General features: G+C 42.2%; 1 protein-coding gene across 4 annotated transcripts in view; it reads right to left on the bottom strand.

Annotated features, from left to right (window-relative positions):
• Positions 1 to 19,552, bottom strand: part of ARID4A (AT-rich interaction domain 4A) — a 115,294-nt gene that overhangs the window by 13,037 nt on the left and 82,705 nt on the right. For all 4 annotated transcript variants that reach the window (XM_073609421.1, XM_073609419.1, XM_073609417.1 and 1 more), the window contains 5 exons: positions 12,410 to 12,494; positions 10,198 to 10,402; positions 7,813 to 7,875; positions 840 to 2,003; positions 101 to 205 (listed from right to left, as the gene is read on the bottom strand). In XM_073609421.1, coding sequence (XP_073465522.1) covers positions 101 to 205; positions 840 to 2,003; positions 7,813 to 7,875; positions 10,198 to 10,402; positions 12,410 to 12,494 — 1,622 coding nt within the window. The remainder of the gene's footprint in view (positions 1 to 100; positions 206 to 839; positions 2,004 to 7,812; positions 7,876 to 10,197; positions 10,403 to 12,409; positions 12,495 to 19,552) is intronic.

Below are 19,552 nucleotides of genomic sequence, written 5' to 3' on the forward strand. Positions count from 1 at the left end.
ATATGGGACTTTCCATTGGAGATTCTCTGCCCACTAAACATGCAAACATTTACACAATAGATAATTCAATACTTCAAAACACACAGGATAAGCTGCTCACCTATCCCATTCTTTTCAATTTTCAAAGAAGCACTCAATCGCTTTGGTGTTCGCTTCTGTTTCTTTGCTAGTGTTCCAAGATTACTCTCACTTATCCGCTTATGCCCTGGTGTAAAAAAAACACAAAACACTTGTAAAAATGCCCTCTCTGATCCTGTATTATAAGTAATCAAAAACGTCATCTCTGGGGCAGGATTTTTTTAACCACTATAGAGTGTATGTTCAGACCTCATACAATGTCCTGATTTACCTGCAAGTTAAAGGAGAACTATAGTTGAAAAACTGTCAGCAGGTAGAGCTTTTTGGGTAAGAGAGACTTTGGACATCTCTTCTGCCCAGAAAATCTCCTTTACCTACCTGGTAGAAATTACAGTGTATATGCCTGGCATTTGTAAGATGCCTGAAATGAAGTCTAGGGGCGTCCAGAAGATGCAACTCCATTGCACATGCAGAAAGAAATACATCCAATAGCTAAAGAAAAAGAACCCCAGTGTGGAAGAATTGTTGGAAAAGATGAACATGGACCTGTCAAGTGCTTGGCAGAAGCAGTCTGGGAGGTAAAAATGTCATTTATACTTGCGACAGTAGGTCAAGAGTTCCGACACCCACATTCAGGTTTAGTTTAGCTTCAAGAAGCCAACAATGCATAACACTGAAAGCTAGCACAGGTTAAAATCACTATTGCATATCTGTAGAGAACCTCAGAAAAAAAAAAGACATGAAAATATTATGACACATACCTTTGTCACGCAGCTCTGCTTCTTGTTGTGCTGTCATACTGCAGTTGCTGGAGGTGGTGCTGGCCTCAAAGCCATTTGCTGACTCGCTCTCACAAAGACCTTCTTGCGATTCTTCAGCTACACTGTCCACTTCAATTGTAATATCGCTCTCGCTCTTTATACTGTGAGACTCATCATGGCTAAGTGCAAGGGGAGAGGCCACAGAGTAGCTATGAGTCTGGACAGCAGGTGGCAGTGTAGGGACAAGTAGTGTCTGTGTGTCAGGCTCTGCTTTCTCTATGGGAATATCCTCTAGCTTGTCTTTTTCATCAAAATCATCCAAATCTACTTCATGGCAAACCAGAGTCTCGGGGCCAATCATAGGCATGGCATCGTCTTGTTCCTCCTTTTGGGACATTCCAGTAATGTCATTCAGTTGCACGTCATAGCCCTCAGTCCTTATGCTCTGTACGTGCTCTAACTCGGCCGTTAAGGAGGGCATTTCATCATTTACATTATGTAACTCTTCCTCCTTAATGGCATCAAAGTTTTCCTGAGTCTCACAAATCTCTGTAGGTTTCTCCTCAGGTGTGATAACAGGCAGCTCCAGATCACACTCTGTTCGAGGCTTTTTCTCTGGAGAGGTTTGCTCCACTGGTTTCCTCTTAAACCCTTTCTTTTCCTTAGTCAGTGGGTCGTTCGGCAGATCCACATCCTTCGGGCTAAGGGGACATTCCTTACTTTGCAGTGTAGCAAATGCAACAAAGTCTAAGGTTTCAGGTTCTTCCCTAGGTTCTACCACAGTATCTTCCTGAGTGGCCGGTGGAGTTTTAAGGTTCTCTGGAGAAGGCTCCTTTGTTTTACTTCTTCTACCCTTAGGCTTTGGCAGGTTTTCTGCATCCTTCTTTATTTCTTCAATTTGTTCTGTTTGCTTCCCGTAAATCTGAACGATTTGCTCGCTCTCTTCCACTTCTTGCTTTAGCGTTTCTGCTGCTGGCTTTATTGGACTGTTTTCCTGCTCCTTTACAGGACAAATGACCTGGGCGGCCTCTGGCTCTGGGATCTTCTCGGGTGGACTCTCTGGTTTTTGCTCAGATTCTTTTTCAACGTTCGGCAAAGGCTCCTCTTCTTTCTCAGGCACGGTTTCTGTATTTTCTTCTGACTCGCTTTCAGATGTAGAGGAGTCTGCAATCAGAAAAAACAATGCAATTAAAAAGAGGAATTGTATTAGGCACCCCTTGCATTTAGACAGACCATACAACACAACCAATGTGCAAAAAAAAGGGGGGGGGGGGGAATAGACTTACCAGTAAGTTCCATATCTTATAACTATATAACTACAGATGCAAACCTTCAGGTGATTGGACCCCGGCAAGTTTTTAAGGACACCTCCCTTAAAACCCTACTCCACTCTGTGAATCCTCAGTTTTCTGCATTTTTTTCTTGCAGGTTTCAGCAAGCAATGCAGCGTGAACCAAAGAAAGATAGGATGGGTGGCCTGTATCCTGTACTGCAAGATATGGTATTTACAAGCAAATCAAAAATTATTTTATCTTAACTGTACAGTACAGAACACAGGTGACTTATTCATACGTCTGGGATGTCCCCAAGCAATGAATACAGAGGGTAGGCAACAATTGGGCAAACAAAACTGCCCAAAAAACAGTAGTGAAAAGGCACGAGTTCAGAGTGCTGCTTTGAGAACCTTATGACTAAAACCTGCATCTGCAGAAGATTGAATATCCAAATAATAAAGTGGTTGTAAATAAAAACAAAAAGAAAAAGTTTTCAACAAACATCTCTATACTTATCTGCTCTGTGCAATAGAATTGCACAGAGCGGCCCCAATCATCCACTTCTCCAGTGCCCTCCTGGCTCCTACTCTCAGTGCCCCCCCGGCACTCCTGGCTCCTACTCTCTTGCTGGTGCCCTCCAATAGCAAAAGGGATTCCCATGAGGGCATTCGTAAGGGCTGGAGCCCCACTGCTGAGTCCACTGACAGACAGTTGATTGACAGGAGTTGGAGCCATCCCGCTGCTATCAATCTGCCCAATGAGGAGGGAGACAGCGGCAAGCGCTGGATCAGATCATGCTCAGGCAAGAATAAGGAGGGAGGGGTCATGCACCAGAAAAGATTTTATGTAGAGAATGCATTAAAGGTAAAAAACCTTGAGGCTTTAGAACCACTTTAAAACTTGGAGACTGTATGAACAGAAGACCAAGTGGTGGCCTTACAGTTGGGCTATAGAAGCTTGGTGCCAAAATGTCCAAGAAACTAACTGATCTGGTGGAATAGGTGTGTTATAGTGGAGAAGGATTTTGATTGATGTTTGAACCCCAAGAAGGGAACAAACAGGGAATCTGGTTGTCTGATGGAAGCAGTAGCTTTGAGGTATACTCTAATGGCCGGGACAACATATAGGTAAGGTAGAGACCGTTTCTTTGCACTGCTATCTTTGTGCTCTGCGCCTAAGCATCCAACGTCCTCACTGAGGTGGAATGCTGAAACCACTTTCAGAAGAAAGGATGGACTTGGGGCATAAAACCACCTGGTCATTATGAAGTATCAGGAAAGGCTCTTTACAAGGCCATCAGTTCAGAAACAGGTCTGACAGACATGATCACTACTAAAAATGTTACTTTGCCAGCAAGAACCACCAGCAGCGATATCCTTGATGGGTTCAAAGGGTGATTTGGTGATTTCTGCAAGGAAGCGAGAAATTAAGGTCCCAGTTGTTTTTTTTAACAAAATTATGTGAAGCTAGAAGCTTTTGAAAGAGGATGGATAAGGCCAATACCTGCTGTTATGGGGGTTACTTATAGCTCAGTTCTGGCCAAGACCTGTTTCCAGATTTACAGAAAGGCCAGAATGTGAGGCACAGAGTAATCTCTGTTACTGAATTGACTGTTCATACCAGGAAAAATGAGATTTCAAGATACAATAATAGATCTTCCCAAAATGAGCTTTTTTTGCTTTAACAAGGTAGGAATCACAGACTGATTGTGTACCAGGTTCTTCTGGGCCAGTTTAGTGTACTGCTTCTCTCTTGTTCTGTTTTGAGAAGCAAGTGAGACAGAATTTGTATAAGAGGGAAGGCATAAATTATACTGAATTGAGACCAGGGGATTTTTAGAGCTACAGGATCCTTGATTCTGGCAACAGACAGGTAAGCTTGTTGTTGATTCAGGAGGCTAGGATGTCCACATCCAGAATCCCCCATTTTTGGCACACCAAACTGAACACATCTGCTTGAAGAGACCATTCCCCCGGGTCCAAGTCACAGTGGCGGAGATGAGCATCCTGCCAACTGTCCACTCCTTGTATGCGGACCACAGAAAATTTAGAGAATCTGGTCTTCTGTGGATGATAACCAGGCTCCTCGTTCCCCCTTGATAGTTGATTAATGCCACCAGGGTGGCACTGTTTGATTGCACCTAAATTGGGCATCCATTCAGAAGGGTGGTCTAGTTCTGCAGGGACAACCTAACTGCTCTGACCTCCAGTATGTTGATGGGGAGCTTAGTTTCTACTCTAAACCATGTTCCTTGAATAGTCAAGGATTGGAACAGTCTTTTCCAGTCTTATTGACTTGCATCTGTTGTAAGGACTTTTCAGTGGTAGGGGAGGAAGGACTTCCCTGATGTTAAGGTTGGGGTGATCCACCAAGATAAGAAAGTTCTTGCTTGGCTGGAAAGGAACATGGGTATATTGAAGGAAAGTGCCTGCTTTTTCCTTTACACTAACATGCCAACAGGCCCACAAGTCTGGGATGTCTGTGACCCAGAGAGAAGCAAACTAATAGCCCCCAGGCTTTAGACGTGAGGATGCTCCTTCATTGTGGCTTTGGTGAAGGCTTTGTGGGGGCTCCGAGGTTTTTGTAATCTTCCTTTTTCTTGGTAATCTCTTTGATAAATTGGTAAAAGTGCCTCACCAAACAAGTGTCCTCCTTGGTGAGGAGCCCTTTTGCAGGCAGCTTCAGCTGTCCAAGCTTTAGGCCACAAGATTCTGAAAAATGTGACTGAATATTAGAGCCATTCTAGGGATCTGTCTCACTACATGTTTTAGGGCATCCACACACAAAAAAAAAAACAGAAGAGAAGGCAATTGCGGAAATTGATCTGTAAAAAAGCACAATCCTGTCATGTTGGTTGTTCGTCTTAGACTAGTTAGCTGCAGATTGCTGATACTGAAACTGCAGTGAGAGCTGGCTGCAGGGCTGGACCTGCAAGATTAAAGTGGTTGCAGGCTGAAGGCTTTTACCGTAATGCATTCTCTGCATTATTGTAAAAAACAAACAAAAAAAAACAACTTGTGTTCAGCTCCCCCCAGCCCCCCCCCCCCCCCCCCAAATACTTACCCCAGACCGATCTAGATCTGTGCTTGAGAGCAGTGGCACTTCTCTATCACTTTCCCTCCTCAATTGACTCAGTGAGAGCAGCGGGAGCTTTTGGCTCCTGATTCTGTCAATTAAATCCAGCGACATGGGAGAAGGGCCAAGCAAAACTGTGTGCGTCAATGGACACACAAGAGCAGAGCTCGAGATCAAGGTGCCATGTGTGCCACCATAAGTAGCAGCTTTATTTGGTGGCACAGGGAGAAGGGGAGCCCGGAGTACTGGCAGTGGACCCCAGAAGGGGGAGGATTTGGGCTGCTCTGTGCAAAATCATTGCACAAAGCAGGTAAGTATAACTTTTTTTTTTTTTTAAACGAACACACACTTTACAATTCATTTAAAGAGAGCCTTTAGGAATGTTTCAAACTTTCTATCTGCAGAATCTTTAAAAAAAAGGAACATCTTCAATAGGTATAGTGTAATATTAGTTTAAGACAGAGATGGCAGGATCAACTACAGGAAAAGCCCACTTCTTTGCAAACTCTTCTCTCACTGGATATTGTTCTGCAAACATTAAGGGGAGAGTGCCTTTCAGGAATGACCCAATTGTTGTAGACTGCACATTTTATCTATTCATGAACAGGAAAGCTTTTGTAGGCCTCTGTACCCAATGGGGCATGGTGAGATGGAGAAGAGTCAGAATGTACAATGTCAAGGCTTTTGCAGACAGAGGCAGCAATGAGTTTTTCATAGTTAGCAAGCATGATAAAAATAATTTTCCAAAGAAAAAAAAAAAAAAAAAAGTTAGCAAGCATGCTATATGAAGCTCCCTCTTCAACATACAGACATCGAAAGTATAAAAATCTTAAAGAGGAGCTCCAAGCTCCTTCGGAAAAAAATAAAATTCAGTAGCTACAAATGCTCTAGCTGTATACTGTAGCTGCTGATTTTTAATATTAGGGCACTTTCCTGTCCAGGGTTCCAGCAATGTCAGCACCGAGCCATTTTTTCACACGGCTATTGGGTGCTGCGCCGCCATCTCCACTAAGGGAAACTGGCAGTACTGCGCATACGCTAAGTGAGCTGCGGGGGGGGGGGGGGAGAAAAGGAGGGGGTCAGCGGCAAGCTCAGCCGGAAGTGGGAGCGGGTACCTGTCAAAACCAGGTACCCCCCCCCCCCCCCCCCCCAAAAAAAATGTGCCAAAATGTGGAGGCAGGCAAGCAGAGCTTCCCCTTTTGGGTGGAGCTCAACTTTAAGGAACTTCCTCCAATACTGACTCAATATCTTCAGTCCCTTCTGCGTCTGTGTCCTCCAGGACAAGCTCATCGGGATCTAACTTGGGTACAGAAACAGAAGTAGGAGGAGGTGTAGCATTTATGAGCCCTGGACAAATGTGGCTGTATTAAAGGCCATAATCTGTCCAATGAATTTTGACAAAGATGAAGAAAATTCTGCTTCTGTCAGGCAGGCCACATATTGTGTGCCTAAAAAAGAATCTGAAGCAGACATTAGTTTTCGAACTGGGTGATGCTCCGGACCATGCATGGAACACATAATCACTCTGATGTCAAGTGCTGTGCAGGTTTTCGGCAGAGAGAAAGTTTGTCTGCGATTCTGAATTTGGTCCCATTCACCATGTCTTATCTACAGAAGTAGTCCTCTGGGGGGGTACTCACGGAGTAGAGTGCGGATAATAGGATAAGCATGTTCAGTAGGTGTACCCAGGTTCAGATTGTCCTGTAACAAAGCCTTGTGCAGAATAGGTGGGAGGAAGCACCTGAGTCCCTTACAACTTTAAGTGTACAACCAGTGGTTCTGAGTGGTTTAAATTTTAGCACCAACTTAAAAAAGTCTGCATTGTGAAATTACCACATTCCAAACACAGCTCTGTTTTTACAGTAATGGACAGAGATACAGGATGACCCTGTCTTAACTGTCCTCAACACTGGTCTGTAAATAATGTCCAGGCTTAGCCTGTCACCATGGGCATATCCTATCACAGTGTTTGCAGTGTTAAACAAAGAACACTCCATAGGATACCGAAAGCCTGCATTTTATGAACAGGTAGGTACAGTATGGAATAAACACAGACTGTATATTGAGAGTGGACAGTGCTCTCAATATAGTTGGACCCCTTGGTATTACTGGGGTCTTATGCCACCTCTAATAAATGATATAAAGTGGGAGTAAACTCCCATACATGAATTTTACCTATAGGTAAGCCTGTAATAAGACTTACCTGAAGGTACTGTAAATATCTCCTAAACGTGCACCGTATAGGAGATATCTACTATACATGCAGCCGGTGACAGCACAGGTGCATGCGCTCTGAAGGAACGGCCGCCCGGGCCGTTCCTTCACAGTCCTGTGCTGTAAATGGCAGAGTGATGTCATCACGGCTCCAGCAACTCACACAACCAGAGTACGTGAACCCGGAAGAAAGACCAGGTGAAGATAAAAGACCTGGCAGCGGTGACGCTCGCCACTGGAAGGGCTTCGTTCTAAGGCAAGTTTCACATAATGTACTAGTATGCGATGCATACTAGCACATTATAAAACTTTGCCTTGCTGGTTAAAAGATATAAATACATTTCTGGCGTCACTACCACTTTATTGTCAGGAACCCAGTGCCATTTCATTGGGATAATGTATTTACTCACCATTAGAGCATCTATCAGAGTCGTACATTCCAGAACTCCTCCTCGTTCTCCGCCGAACTGTTCCTAAAGTTTACAAAGGATTAGTATTAGTCTTTACAATATTACTTTTTTGTGTTATAGGTCCCCAAGGGATAAAACTCAAAAGTAACCCTAGTCCAGATCAACACTTCTGCTGCCACTTTGGATAAGCCAACATTGCAAACTGCTATACCTAAAGTGGAACTCCATGCAAACAGCTAAACATGCATTTAAACGCAAACTGTATGCTTGCAGTTTTACCTGCAAAAGGTTTTGTTCAGCCACTCTTGTGATTTATGAATTTCTGCCACACTGAACAACAAGACTGAACAAAATTATATATCCTTTGGCAGGTAAAATAAAAGTTGCTAATATGTATTGCAATAGTATTTTATTAATGGCTATTATTTTTACTATAAAAATAAAACTGGACAGTTTGTTGACTATAGAGATTTTTTTTTTCTTTAGAGCAATAAAGAAGTCGGAGCTGGATGCGTGGTTTCCGATATAGAGCTTTTTTTGTAATAACCAACGTACTATACATTCAAGAATTCCCCCTGAGGAAGCTACGACATTTCCCGGTATCGACACATGTTGGGGAGGGGACAGGACGGTTTATGAGACAGTGGAGTGTTCTCAGAGCGGGAGAGGACACATCAGTACAGCGCCTTTATATCTGTTTGGCTTGATACAGAGTGGTGCGCTCATAGCACCTATTAAATGTGAGTACCCTAATATAGGGAATACTGTCATTTTAAATAAAACTTTTAAAATGGTAATACACTATCCAGTTTCCTCTGTTTTCCATGTGAATATTGCTGCAAGCAACAATCCAAGGATCTAAATGCTGACCATAAACCCAGAGTTGGTTTAAAAGCGTGTTTTGACTGAGCTTAGGTGCAAGGTCACACGCTCTAAGGTGAGCGCATACACCAAAAGGGGAGCACAAGAGTGGACACGAGCACTTTACTGTTATATCATCTGTTTTATCATCTGCAATGAGCACCAGTAGAATGGAGTAGTTATGAATAAACTTTATGTAGCAATTTTATGGACACAGATTAATGCATGAATTAGTTTGGCACAAGAGCACTTTAAACACAGTTCACTTTATTTCTATATTGATTATTGTATATTGATGCACTTTTATATAGGATTTATGTAAATTACAGGTTGTCACTGCAATTATTGCAGCATCGCAATTATCGCACAGGGTTGCAAATTTCTCTATTGCATATGAATGCTACATGTGTATATAGAGGTGTGTATGCTACACAGGTTGTCATTGGGAGGATCGCATAGGATTGCAAATTTTAATTGTTCATGATCGCAACTTATAATTGCATAAGATTGCATTATTATGTTCACTAGATTTTTTATAAAGGAATAGAATATCTCACCACCACTATTTAAAGTGGGGTTCCACCCAAAAAAACAAAAATACCTGAAAAATTCTAAAAAAAAACCCAAAAAAAATTTGGATATTTTTTTTTTTTTTTTTACTTACCTCTAAATGCCTGTTGCTAGGGGGTCCCTCGTAGTCTGCCTCTTCCTTTGCCTGGGCTGGTGACATCACTTCCCCCTCGGCACAGGAAGGGCTCGGCTCTGCTCCCTCCCTCCTGTCAATCATCTGGGACCCATTACAGGTCCCAGGTGATTGAGCGGCCAATCACGGCATGCGGCGCCGTTCGCGCATGCGCAGTGGGTGCCAGGCTGTGAAGCCACAGCCCGATGCCCACAGTTGAAATGCTGGCGCCGACGAGCGGAGGGGGGGGGGGGGACGAGTGGGGCTTCGATCCCCCGCATCGCTGGACCCAGGGACAGGTAAGTGTCCAATTAAAAGTCAGCAGCTGCAGTATTTGTAGCTGCTGACTTTTAATTTTTTAATGGACCCCCTGAGTGGAACTCCTCTTTAACTGCAGCCAATAATAATATGATTTAGTACGGTTACCGTATGATTACATTTGGATAGCGCAGCGTTATATTGGTATAAAACTTTTGGGCAAGTGCTCGTGATCAATGCTAGCAGCTGTCCTTTAATCATCTCTAATTATCATTTGGATTTTCACATGGTAGCTTGCAAGATTGTTTGTTTTTTAGAATACAAACCAGACACTTATATGATTCCAAAAGTACTAAGGGTCAGTCTGCCTTGAAGTAAAATAGCTTGTATCGTAAAATAAACATCACAGTTTGAATCCTTTTTGGGACAGTAACAGCAGTGGCCCTGTGTGTGGTTTTCTCTGGGTGCTCTAGTTTCCTCCCACAATCCAAAAAACAAACTGGCAGGTTAATTTGCTTCTTCCTAAAATTTCCCCCAGTGTTTATGCAAGTAAGAGGAATATTAGATCATAAACGTTCAATTACCTTCCAATCCATTTGACAAGGAGGAATTGTCAAGAGTGTTATTCTTTGTGTTTGCACCAGATGCCTTGCCTTCACTATTCGGAGTCTTAGGAACAGCACAAGTCACATTAGATTGAAGCTGTGACTTTAAAGGAGGACGGCCTCGTCCCTTTGCTTTTTGCTTTTCCTCCTCTTTCTTTTCATCCTTGTCATTTTCATCTTTGTTCTAAACGGTGTAACAAATAATGGTCAAAATGAAGCAGTAAAGTGATACAGTACATATTACTATGCAAATACACGCAGAGGTCACAAACTATCTGTCTGGAACTATTGTTCTTCATCCTAGCACTGCTTTTGGTACAAGAGGTCACTCTGCTCTTAATCTTCTGAACAAAAGCATCCTGGTGTTTTGAACACCTTAATGCAAACTTGTGATTCTGCAGGCCAGGGATTCACAATGCTTCCATAACAGTATATGTGCAGTTTAATTTTGCTCAGGTATCATCATACAGAAAGTAATATTCACTTCCCAGTCGTCATTGCAATCTACAAGAAGCATTAGAGAGGAAGTCATAATGCCCATGCAGGACAAAGCAACAGTGTCTCTGCAAAGCACAGGCCCCCATATAGGCACCCCACCTGTGCTCCCTCACAGCTTCTTGCTCCTCTGCAGCCACTGAGAATACCCGCTACTTCCGAGTATGGGGAAACATGTGCTATGCTTTCCTGTGGCAGTGCCCAGACCCAATAACCAATCACTAGGCCTGAACACGGTCACGAATGGATTAGTGCTGTCACTGTTCCTTCATGTTGCTGACACATCTGATTTCAGTACCAACTGTGAAGGAGCCCTTTGGGAGGGAAAGCGAGTGCTTTGAGAAAGGCAAGGTAAGTATATGAGGGTAAGAGGATGTCCTTAGAGGAAACACGGTTACTTTGCCCTGTGAGGTGATAGTATCTCCTAATGCAGGGCTTCACAAATTTGCTTTGAATCTAGAAGCCAGCTTTTTACCTTTTGCCTACTGGTTACTTTCACCCCCTTCCCATCCAGACCAATTTTCAGCGCTGTCGTAATTTGAAAGGCAATCGCACCATCATGCAACACTGTACCCAAATGAAAATTTTCAATTTTTTTGAGACAGATAGAGCTTTCTTCTTGTGGTATTTGATCACTACTGGGGTTTTTCCTTTTTTAAACGCAGCAATACAAGACCGAAAAATTTTGTGAAAACAAACAAAAAAAACCCCACACCTTTCTTAAATTCTGTTATAAAAGTTTGCAAATAAGGAATTCTTCACTAATGTGCGGAAATGAGGCTGCCCTGATACGCCCACTTATGAGGCAGCATTGATGGGCACTGATAGGTGGCCACACCAGCTGTCCAGTGGGTAGGGGGCTCTCCTGCTGGCCAGACCTGACTCAGAGCCCGCCCAAGCTAGAACCGTAGTGCCCGGGGAGGGATCCCGCCGGTTCCTGGTCTAGGGAGTCTCCCCGGACAGCTCAAGCTAGATGCACACCCAGTGGGAGGGAGGAGAGAGCCACACAGGAACACTTCTTGCCTAGGGCTCCAATCCGCCCGTCAGCTTCGCTACTCCCCCAACCTTCCTTTCCTACTACCTTAACAGCCCCTCGTCTGCGCTAACCTGACCTTCACAGTCCTGCCCCTCTCCTCCTTTAACCTGGCTTCACAGCGCTGCCTCTCCCCACCCCCCGGCATCAGAAAACAAACTTTCCTGCCACCCGCCCGGCAATTGTGCGCCCGGCTGCTCACCCTATGCTAGGCACTGGGGCAGACAACAGCCCAGGTGCCAGGCTGCATTTCCTAGTTGCAATGGCGACCTGGCGCCTGGGGTTTGTCAAGCCCTGTCCTAATGCAAAGAGATGTAGATTTAGATGGTAGTTGCACAACACAGAACAATACTGCAGGCTAAAAACCTGTGTTTGGTAGGAAAGCAAGATATCATTTAAAGATGCAGTGAACTGGAGTCACACTACACTAAGTGTACTCTGGAAGGTGACAAAAGCTATGTTACTTTCATATCTTTTTGAGTTTAAAGGGTTTATTAAAAATTTCCTGGATTTGCTCCCAATATACAAAAATGAATATAAATAGGTTACACACAAACTGCAAGCAGATTCACATCTTTATCCATAGAGCACTGAAAAAAACTCCAGCAATCAGTATTTATCCAGCCACACAACAACGAACATAACTGAAATATTCATAATTACTTTTGTTCTTTTCTTTTGTTTTCTCTTCGAACCAACTTTCTCTGAAGGCCAGATGATCCTGTCAGCTTTAACCCATTCATCATATCTGTAAAAGAATAAAATTGTGTATTGCAACAGCACAAAAAACAAAAAACAAACTCAGATTATCATTCCATAAATATTATCTCACCTGTCTGTTATAGCATCGGTTATAAGTTCAGATTTACAGAAACCCCTCTTTACAAACTAAATTTTCAGGCAAAAGTGTCACGAGCAGTAGAGGGTGGAATGGCTATGGATGGACTGCTGCCTGCCTGTAGACTTATGATTTCCTTCCAGGTCCTGCACAAAAGTCTTAAAATCTAGCAAGCTCAAATATGGAAAAATCCAGCCAGATCACTCATGGCCTCTGCCAGCTCTCCATACCTCCCTTCTAGCCCGTAAAAGTGTACATCACATGCTGCAGCCAACAAATGAGCAGAAAGGGAAACATCTACACAAATCAAAGTGAAAGAGCCGTTTCGTGCTGGATTACTGCACAGTTCTAGAGGAATTTTTTTTTTTTAATTTAAACTATTTGATTTTCCATATATAATAAATTTAACAAACAGATAATAGTCACTATTATATTCACCCCCCCCCCCCCCCCCAATTGTGCTCCTCTCTCCTACCCATCTCTCCTCTTCTGCATACTTCCTTATTTTCTTGAATTCTATCCAACTTTCCCATATGCTTTCCAATCATCCTACCTGCTCAGGTATATACAATATCTCTGTGTGTGTGTGTGTGTGTGTGTGTGTGTGTGAGTGTGAGTGTGAGTGTGAGAGAGAGAGAGAGAGAGAGAGAGAGAGAGAGAGAGAGAGAGAGAGAGAGAGAGAGAGAGAGAGAGAGAGAGATCTCCAATCTCTTATCGTAGGTCTTTCTTTATTCTGCCAATTTTTTGGCTTCATTCCTTTGGCTGTGTTTATTAAATATGGCAGTATTATGGTCTTATATTGTTTTTTTTTTAATATTTGTGTTCTGGAATAGTCAATACCATGGTTCATCTGGAATCTCCAGTCCCATGATCTCTTTTATATGTACTTGTGCCACCTGCCAAAATTTCCGTATCTTCGGCATTCCCACCATAGATGGGACATAGTACCCCTCTGGTCACAAACTCTCCAACACAATGGGGATTTCTCTGGCTGATACTTTTGTGCCTTTGTGGGTGTTATGTACCATCTTGATAGACATTTGTAATTCATCTCTATTGTGTTTATGTCCACCGCAATACTGTATACTGCTCTCAATACTTTACTTTTTTTTGTTGCTCCTTTAATTGTGATCCAAACTCTTTTTCCTATTTTCCAATGATTAAAGGCATTCCCCGCCCCTCTAGGGTCGTAAGAATTGTATATATCTGCGATATACTGCGTTTTAAATTTATTTGCAAGTTACATATTTTTTCTATTACGTTTAGGTTCTCTTCAGATCTAATTGGTTGCGGTAGTGTAGACACAAAGTGTTTTAACTGCGAATACCTCTATTCATTCAAATCAATCAGATACATTTTGTGATTTAATTCCTGATATGCTCGTATTTTTCCCTTTATAATTGATATCTTTTAATTGTACGTTCTTTATCCATTTTCCAAAATGTGCCTCATTACCTTGTGGAAAAAAAAAAAATTGTCTCGTCTAGTGGTATCAAAAGGTAAATTGTATTCCCATTTTACTTCCCTGTAAAATATATATCCCATACTCTAAAAACATTACTAGTCAATTGGTGTGTGCCAATGCCTAACATCCTATACTTTGGTGGAACCCAAACATTCTTATTTAACTGTGCTCCACTAAGTGTGCTTTTTTATTTTTACCCAATTTTTTTCGCTTTTTGTGTTAGTCCATTCAAAAATTATCACATTGTAGTACCTTTTAATGGTGCTGCTAACCCCCCCCCCACTTTATCTCTACTCAGTATCGAGAACTGTATTCTTGGTTTCTTGTTTTGCCATATATACCTTAGGAACATTGTCTTAACCATTCTAAAAAAAGCCTGAGGTAAGGCTATTGGTAACATTTGAAATTTGTACAAAATGTTCGTATTGCCATCTTTACCATATTTATCTGTCCGACCCATGTGAGTGGAAGTAATGAGATTTTTAACATTTGTGCTTTGATCTCGTTAAGTAAAGCAATATAATTTGCTTGGTATAAATTCCCCAGTGAAGGTGTTATTTTTATCCCTAAATATTTTAGGTCTGTTTTCCCCCATGTGAAAGGAAATTCCCTCTGTAAAGCTACTTCAACTTTCTTACTCAGAATTATACTTCGAATTTTTGACTTTACAGGATTTATCTTTAAGTTCGACAGTTCTCCATATTTTTTTTAATTCTTACTTTCAAAATATTTATTGACAATTTTTCACATAGACAATACAAAAGAACCGACATCAGTGGAACACATAAAAAAATATATATGTCAAATTCCCAAACAGTAAAGGTATCAACCCCTACATAAACGCCAGATCCTTATCACCCGATACAACTAGCTGAGGGGGACAAACCCAATGAAGACTGCCCCAAAATCAGGGTGCTAAAGATTTATAAATTATGAAAGGGGGATTGGCACTGTTCACCATTCAAATAATGATACCATATCTCACCACAAGGGAATGCATGTGCAACAAATCTGGGTGAAAAAAATCAGTGAAAAGATGCTAAAAAAATCACTCAGATTTTTTCACCCAGATTTGTTGCACATGCATTCCCTTGTGGTGAGATATGGTATCATTATTTGAATAGTGAACAGTGCCAATCCCCCTTTCATAGTTTATAGCACTTGGACTTCACCTAGGTGTTTTCCTTTTCTGGGGGGGCTGCAGTTCGTATTGGTATCTGTCCTTAGCGCGGAATATTTGTATACATTTCAGGGTGCTAAAGATGTGGGGTGCCAATATAAACACTTGAGTAACCAAACATACGTTAGAGAAAAAGTTTGAAAGAAGATAAAGAATGGAGGCAGAAAGAGCACAGAACAGAGAAGGCTGGTCCGAGCCAGGGTCAGGAAATATATATTAGTCCAAAATTCCAGAGGGCAGTGCTAAATTAATGTACGAGACAGATATATGCATGTATGTGGCCCACGGTTCCCGGGTCCATTCAAATTGTTCAATGGTGTCCTGCCAGATGCTAAGATTCCATTCCAGTAACCCTGCATTCTAGGGCATTCCCACCAGATATGGCACATTGTCCCCGGCATCTGACACCCTCGGAAACCCAAAGGCGAAACAGAAGAGTACATTTTGGCCAACCGGGTTGGCACCAGGTACCAACGGGGGAGCACCTTTAAATTTGCCTCTATCACGGTGCCATTCATGATACCCCTGTAAAATCTCAGGAAACAACTGTGCCACAGCTCCAGGTCCCTTTCTTCTCCCAAATCGGTATCCCAGACCTCCATACATATAGGGGAGTCTACGGGGAGAACCCAGTAGCAGCCCATAGACCAGGGAAATGCCACCACACATCTGCATCTTGCGTGCACCACATTTCATATGGAGTTACCAGATATTGGTCAGGCTTAGCCGTCCGTTTTTTAAAAATTCTTTTAATAAATTTGGGAATGTTTTGCTGAGATTGGTTATGTAGAACAGCACATCAGCATATGCCGCCACTTTCTGTTCTACATCTCCAATCTTCACCCCTCCTATATCCGCGGATGGTAGCCAGCAATGGTTCCAGTGACAATACAAACAGGAGGGGTGAGAACAGACATCCGTGTCTAGTTCCGCTAAAGATTTCAAAGTATGTTGATAAACTCCCATTAACCTTCACTGATGCTATGGGATGATCATAGAGAGCTCGAATCCATTGGGTCATCCTAGGGCCCAATCCAAAATTATCCACTGTTTCCAATAAGGCTGGTCATACACTATACAATTTTCTTGTTCAACTTTCCTTAAGATTTACCCAAACCGTATAATATGAGGTCAAACCTAAGCCCTTTCAATTTATATGCACTCAGACAGGCCCTTGCACTACATACTTGAAGGTAAATCTAAAGGAAATTGAATAAGAAAATTGTATAGGGTGTGGCCAGCCTAAGAATCCCCAGTTAATGCCGTCAAATGTGTTTTCAGCATCTATTGACAGAAATAGAGCTGGGGACTTTTCACCTCTCGATTTACACAACAAAAGTAGCGTTCTAATCCCGTTATCCTTGCCTTCCCTTTCTGGAATTAAGCCTGTCTGGTCAGCATGGATCTAATCTGGCATCAGCTCTTTTAGTCTTGTAGCCAAGATCTTTGCATACAGTTTTGTATCGGCGTTTAATAACGCTATTGGTCTGTAACTGGAACATAGGGTTGCGCCTTTTCCCTCTTTAGGTATTGCCGTGATGTGTGCTTGCAAAGATTCCCTTCTCATCTTTTCCCCCTTTCCCAAATCATTCACATATGCCCATTATTTTGGTATTTATGGTTCTTTAAATTTATTATAATGTAAGATTGCAAATCAGTCGGGGCCTGGGCTTTTACCTGTCGCTGTGTTTAATCGCTAAGCTAATTTCCCCTTGTGTTATTGGGTCCTTCTAGAGGAAATATTTAAACTTTAGTGCATTTGTGCAAGAATAAATATACCTCTTGTCCACTATATTTGTTTATCAGTGCAGATATTCAGGACCTTTGCAAATTATAAGGCATATCACACATGAGATGTGCACTGTAATTTGCAAATGACCTGAATATCTGCACTATTTCATATGGAGGAGATTGATTTTTTGGACACTTTAAGTGCTTGCCGACCAGCGCGCGACGATGTACGTCGGCACAATGGCACGGCTGTGCAAATGGACGTACCTGTACGTCCCCTTTAAATTGCGGGCTAGTGGGTGCGCGCGAGCGATGTGACCGATGTGTACACCGCAATGTTGTAGTCACAATAAAAATAAATAAAATGGCAGATCGCCGCCATTACTAATAAAAAATTTATAAAAATGCCATAAATCTATCCCCTATTTTGTAGACGCTATAACTTTTGCACAAACCAATCAATATACGCTTATTGTGATTTGTTTTACCAAAAATATGTAGAAGAATACATATCGGCCTAAACTGAGGAAGAAATTTGTTTTTTTTTATATTTTTTTGGGGATATTTATTATAGCGAAAAGTAAAAAATATTGCTTTTTTTTTTTTTTCAAAATGGTCACTCTTTTTGTTTATAGCGCAAAAAATAAAAAACGAAGAGGAGATCAAATGCCACCAAAAGAAAGCTCTATTTGTGGGGAAAAAAAGGACGTCAATTTTATTTGGATGCAACGTCGCACGACCGCGCAATTGTCAGTTAAAGCGACACAGTGCCGTATCACAAAAGGTGCTCTGGTCAGGAAGGGGGTAAATCCTTCCGGGGCTGAAGTAGTTAAAGACACTTATTGCTGTTTATGTTAATGTGCATTATTGTTTGAGGTCATTTGTTTTAGATTCAGATGACACATAGTTTTATATGGTGAATGCATTGAGATATGTTGTGATATATCACACTTTGAGTAACTGGGGTTTGTTATGTTATCACTAAGTTAAGGTGACAGATTCATCATTTCAAATTTGTTTATGTTAGAGGTAGGGAGTATTATAGATGTTAGTGTTATACCATTTTTTATTCAATACTTCAACAAAATACTTTATACTTGGGGAGGGGGGGCATATGTGTTGCTGGACCTCATTAGAACTGTCCGTGGAAGTGAAGTGGAAAAAAGAGGTTCAGGAGGATGTTACAAGGAGGCAGAAAACACAGTAAAACCATTTCAAGAAAAGATTCATGAGGTAGTGAACGTGTATGGATTATTATTTTAAAATAAGGATATTGTTTAGCGTCAACAAGTCCTCTACAGCCGTGGCCAAAAGCTTTGAGAATGACAAAGTCTGCTGCTTCAGTGTTTTTAGATCTTTTGTCAGCTGTCACTATGGTATACTGAAGTATAATTATAAGGATTTCATAAGTGTCAAAAGCTTTTATTGGCAACTACATTAAAGTGATACTAAAGTCTCTTTTCTTTCCTTACAAATAACAGCTTATACGTTCCAGCCTGGTGCAGTGGTTTTGCATAAAGCAGCCCACATCCTTCTCTTCTCGGGTCCCTCTCTGGTGCTCCTGGCCCTTTCCTCCTGTTGGGTGGCCCCATAGCAAGCTGCTTGTTGCGGGTGCACTCGAGCCGAAGCTCCATGTATCGATTCAGAAACACAGAGCCGTGGCTCGTCCACGCCCCCCCTTCTCTCCTCATTGGCTCACTGACTTTGACTGACAGCAGTGGGAGCCAATGGCACCGCGCTGCTGTCTCAGCCAATGAGGGGAGTCCCGGACAACCGTGTTTGTTGCGCAACATTGCTGGATCTAGATGGACCTCAGGTAAGTATTGGGGGGCTGCTGCAAACAGAAGGATTTATCTTAATGCATAAAATGCATTAAGATAAAAAAACCTCCTGCCTTTACAACCATTTTAAGTTTATGCAAGGAGTCAATATTTGCAGTGTTGACCCTTCTTTTTCAACACCTCTGCAATTTGCCCTGGCATGCTGTCAGTCAACTTCTGGGCCAAATCCTGACTCATGGCAGCCCATTCTTGCATAATCAATGCTTGGAGTTTGCCAGAATTTATGGGGTTTTTGTTCACCCGCCTCTTGAGGATTGACCACAAGTTCATAATGGGATTAAGGTCTTGGTAGTTTCCTGGCCATGGATCCAAAATTTTCAATGTTTTGTTCCCCAAGCCCCTTAGTTATCACTTTTATCCTTGTGGCAAGGTGCTCCATCATGCTGGAAAAGGCATTGTTCATCACCATACTGTTCTTGGATGGTTGGGAGAAGTTGCTCTCGGAGATGTTTTTGTACCATTCTTTATTCATGGCTGTGTTCTTAGCAAAATTGTGAGTAAGCCCACTCCCTTGGCTGAGAGGCAACCCCACACATAAATGGTCTCAGGATGCTTAACTGTTGGCATGACACAGGACTGATGGTAGTGCTCACCTTTTCTTCACCAGACAAGGTTTTTCCGGGATGCCCCAAACAATCAGAAAGGGTATTCAGAGAAAATGACTTTACCCCAGTCCTTAGCAGTCCAATCGCTGTACCTTTTGCAGAATATCAGTCTTTCCCTGATGTTTTCCCTGGAGAGAAGTGGCTTC

The sequence above is a fragment of the Aquarana catesbeiana genome, linkage group LG13, assembly GCF_042186555.1.
Source record: "Aquarana catesbeiana isolate 2022-GZ linkage group LG13, ASM4218655v1, whole genome shotgun sequence".
NCBI classification, from domain to species: Eukaryota; Metazoa; Chordata; class Amphibia; order Anura; family Ranidae; genus Aquarana; species Aquarana catesbeiana.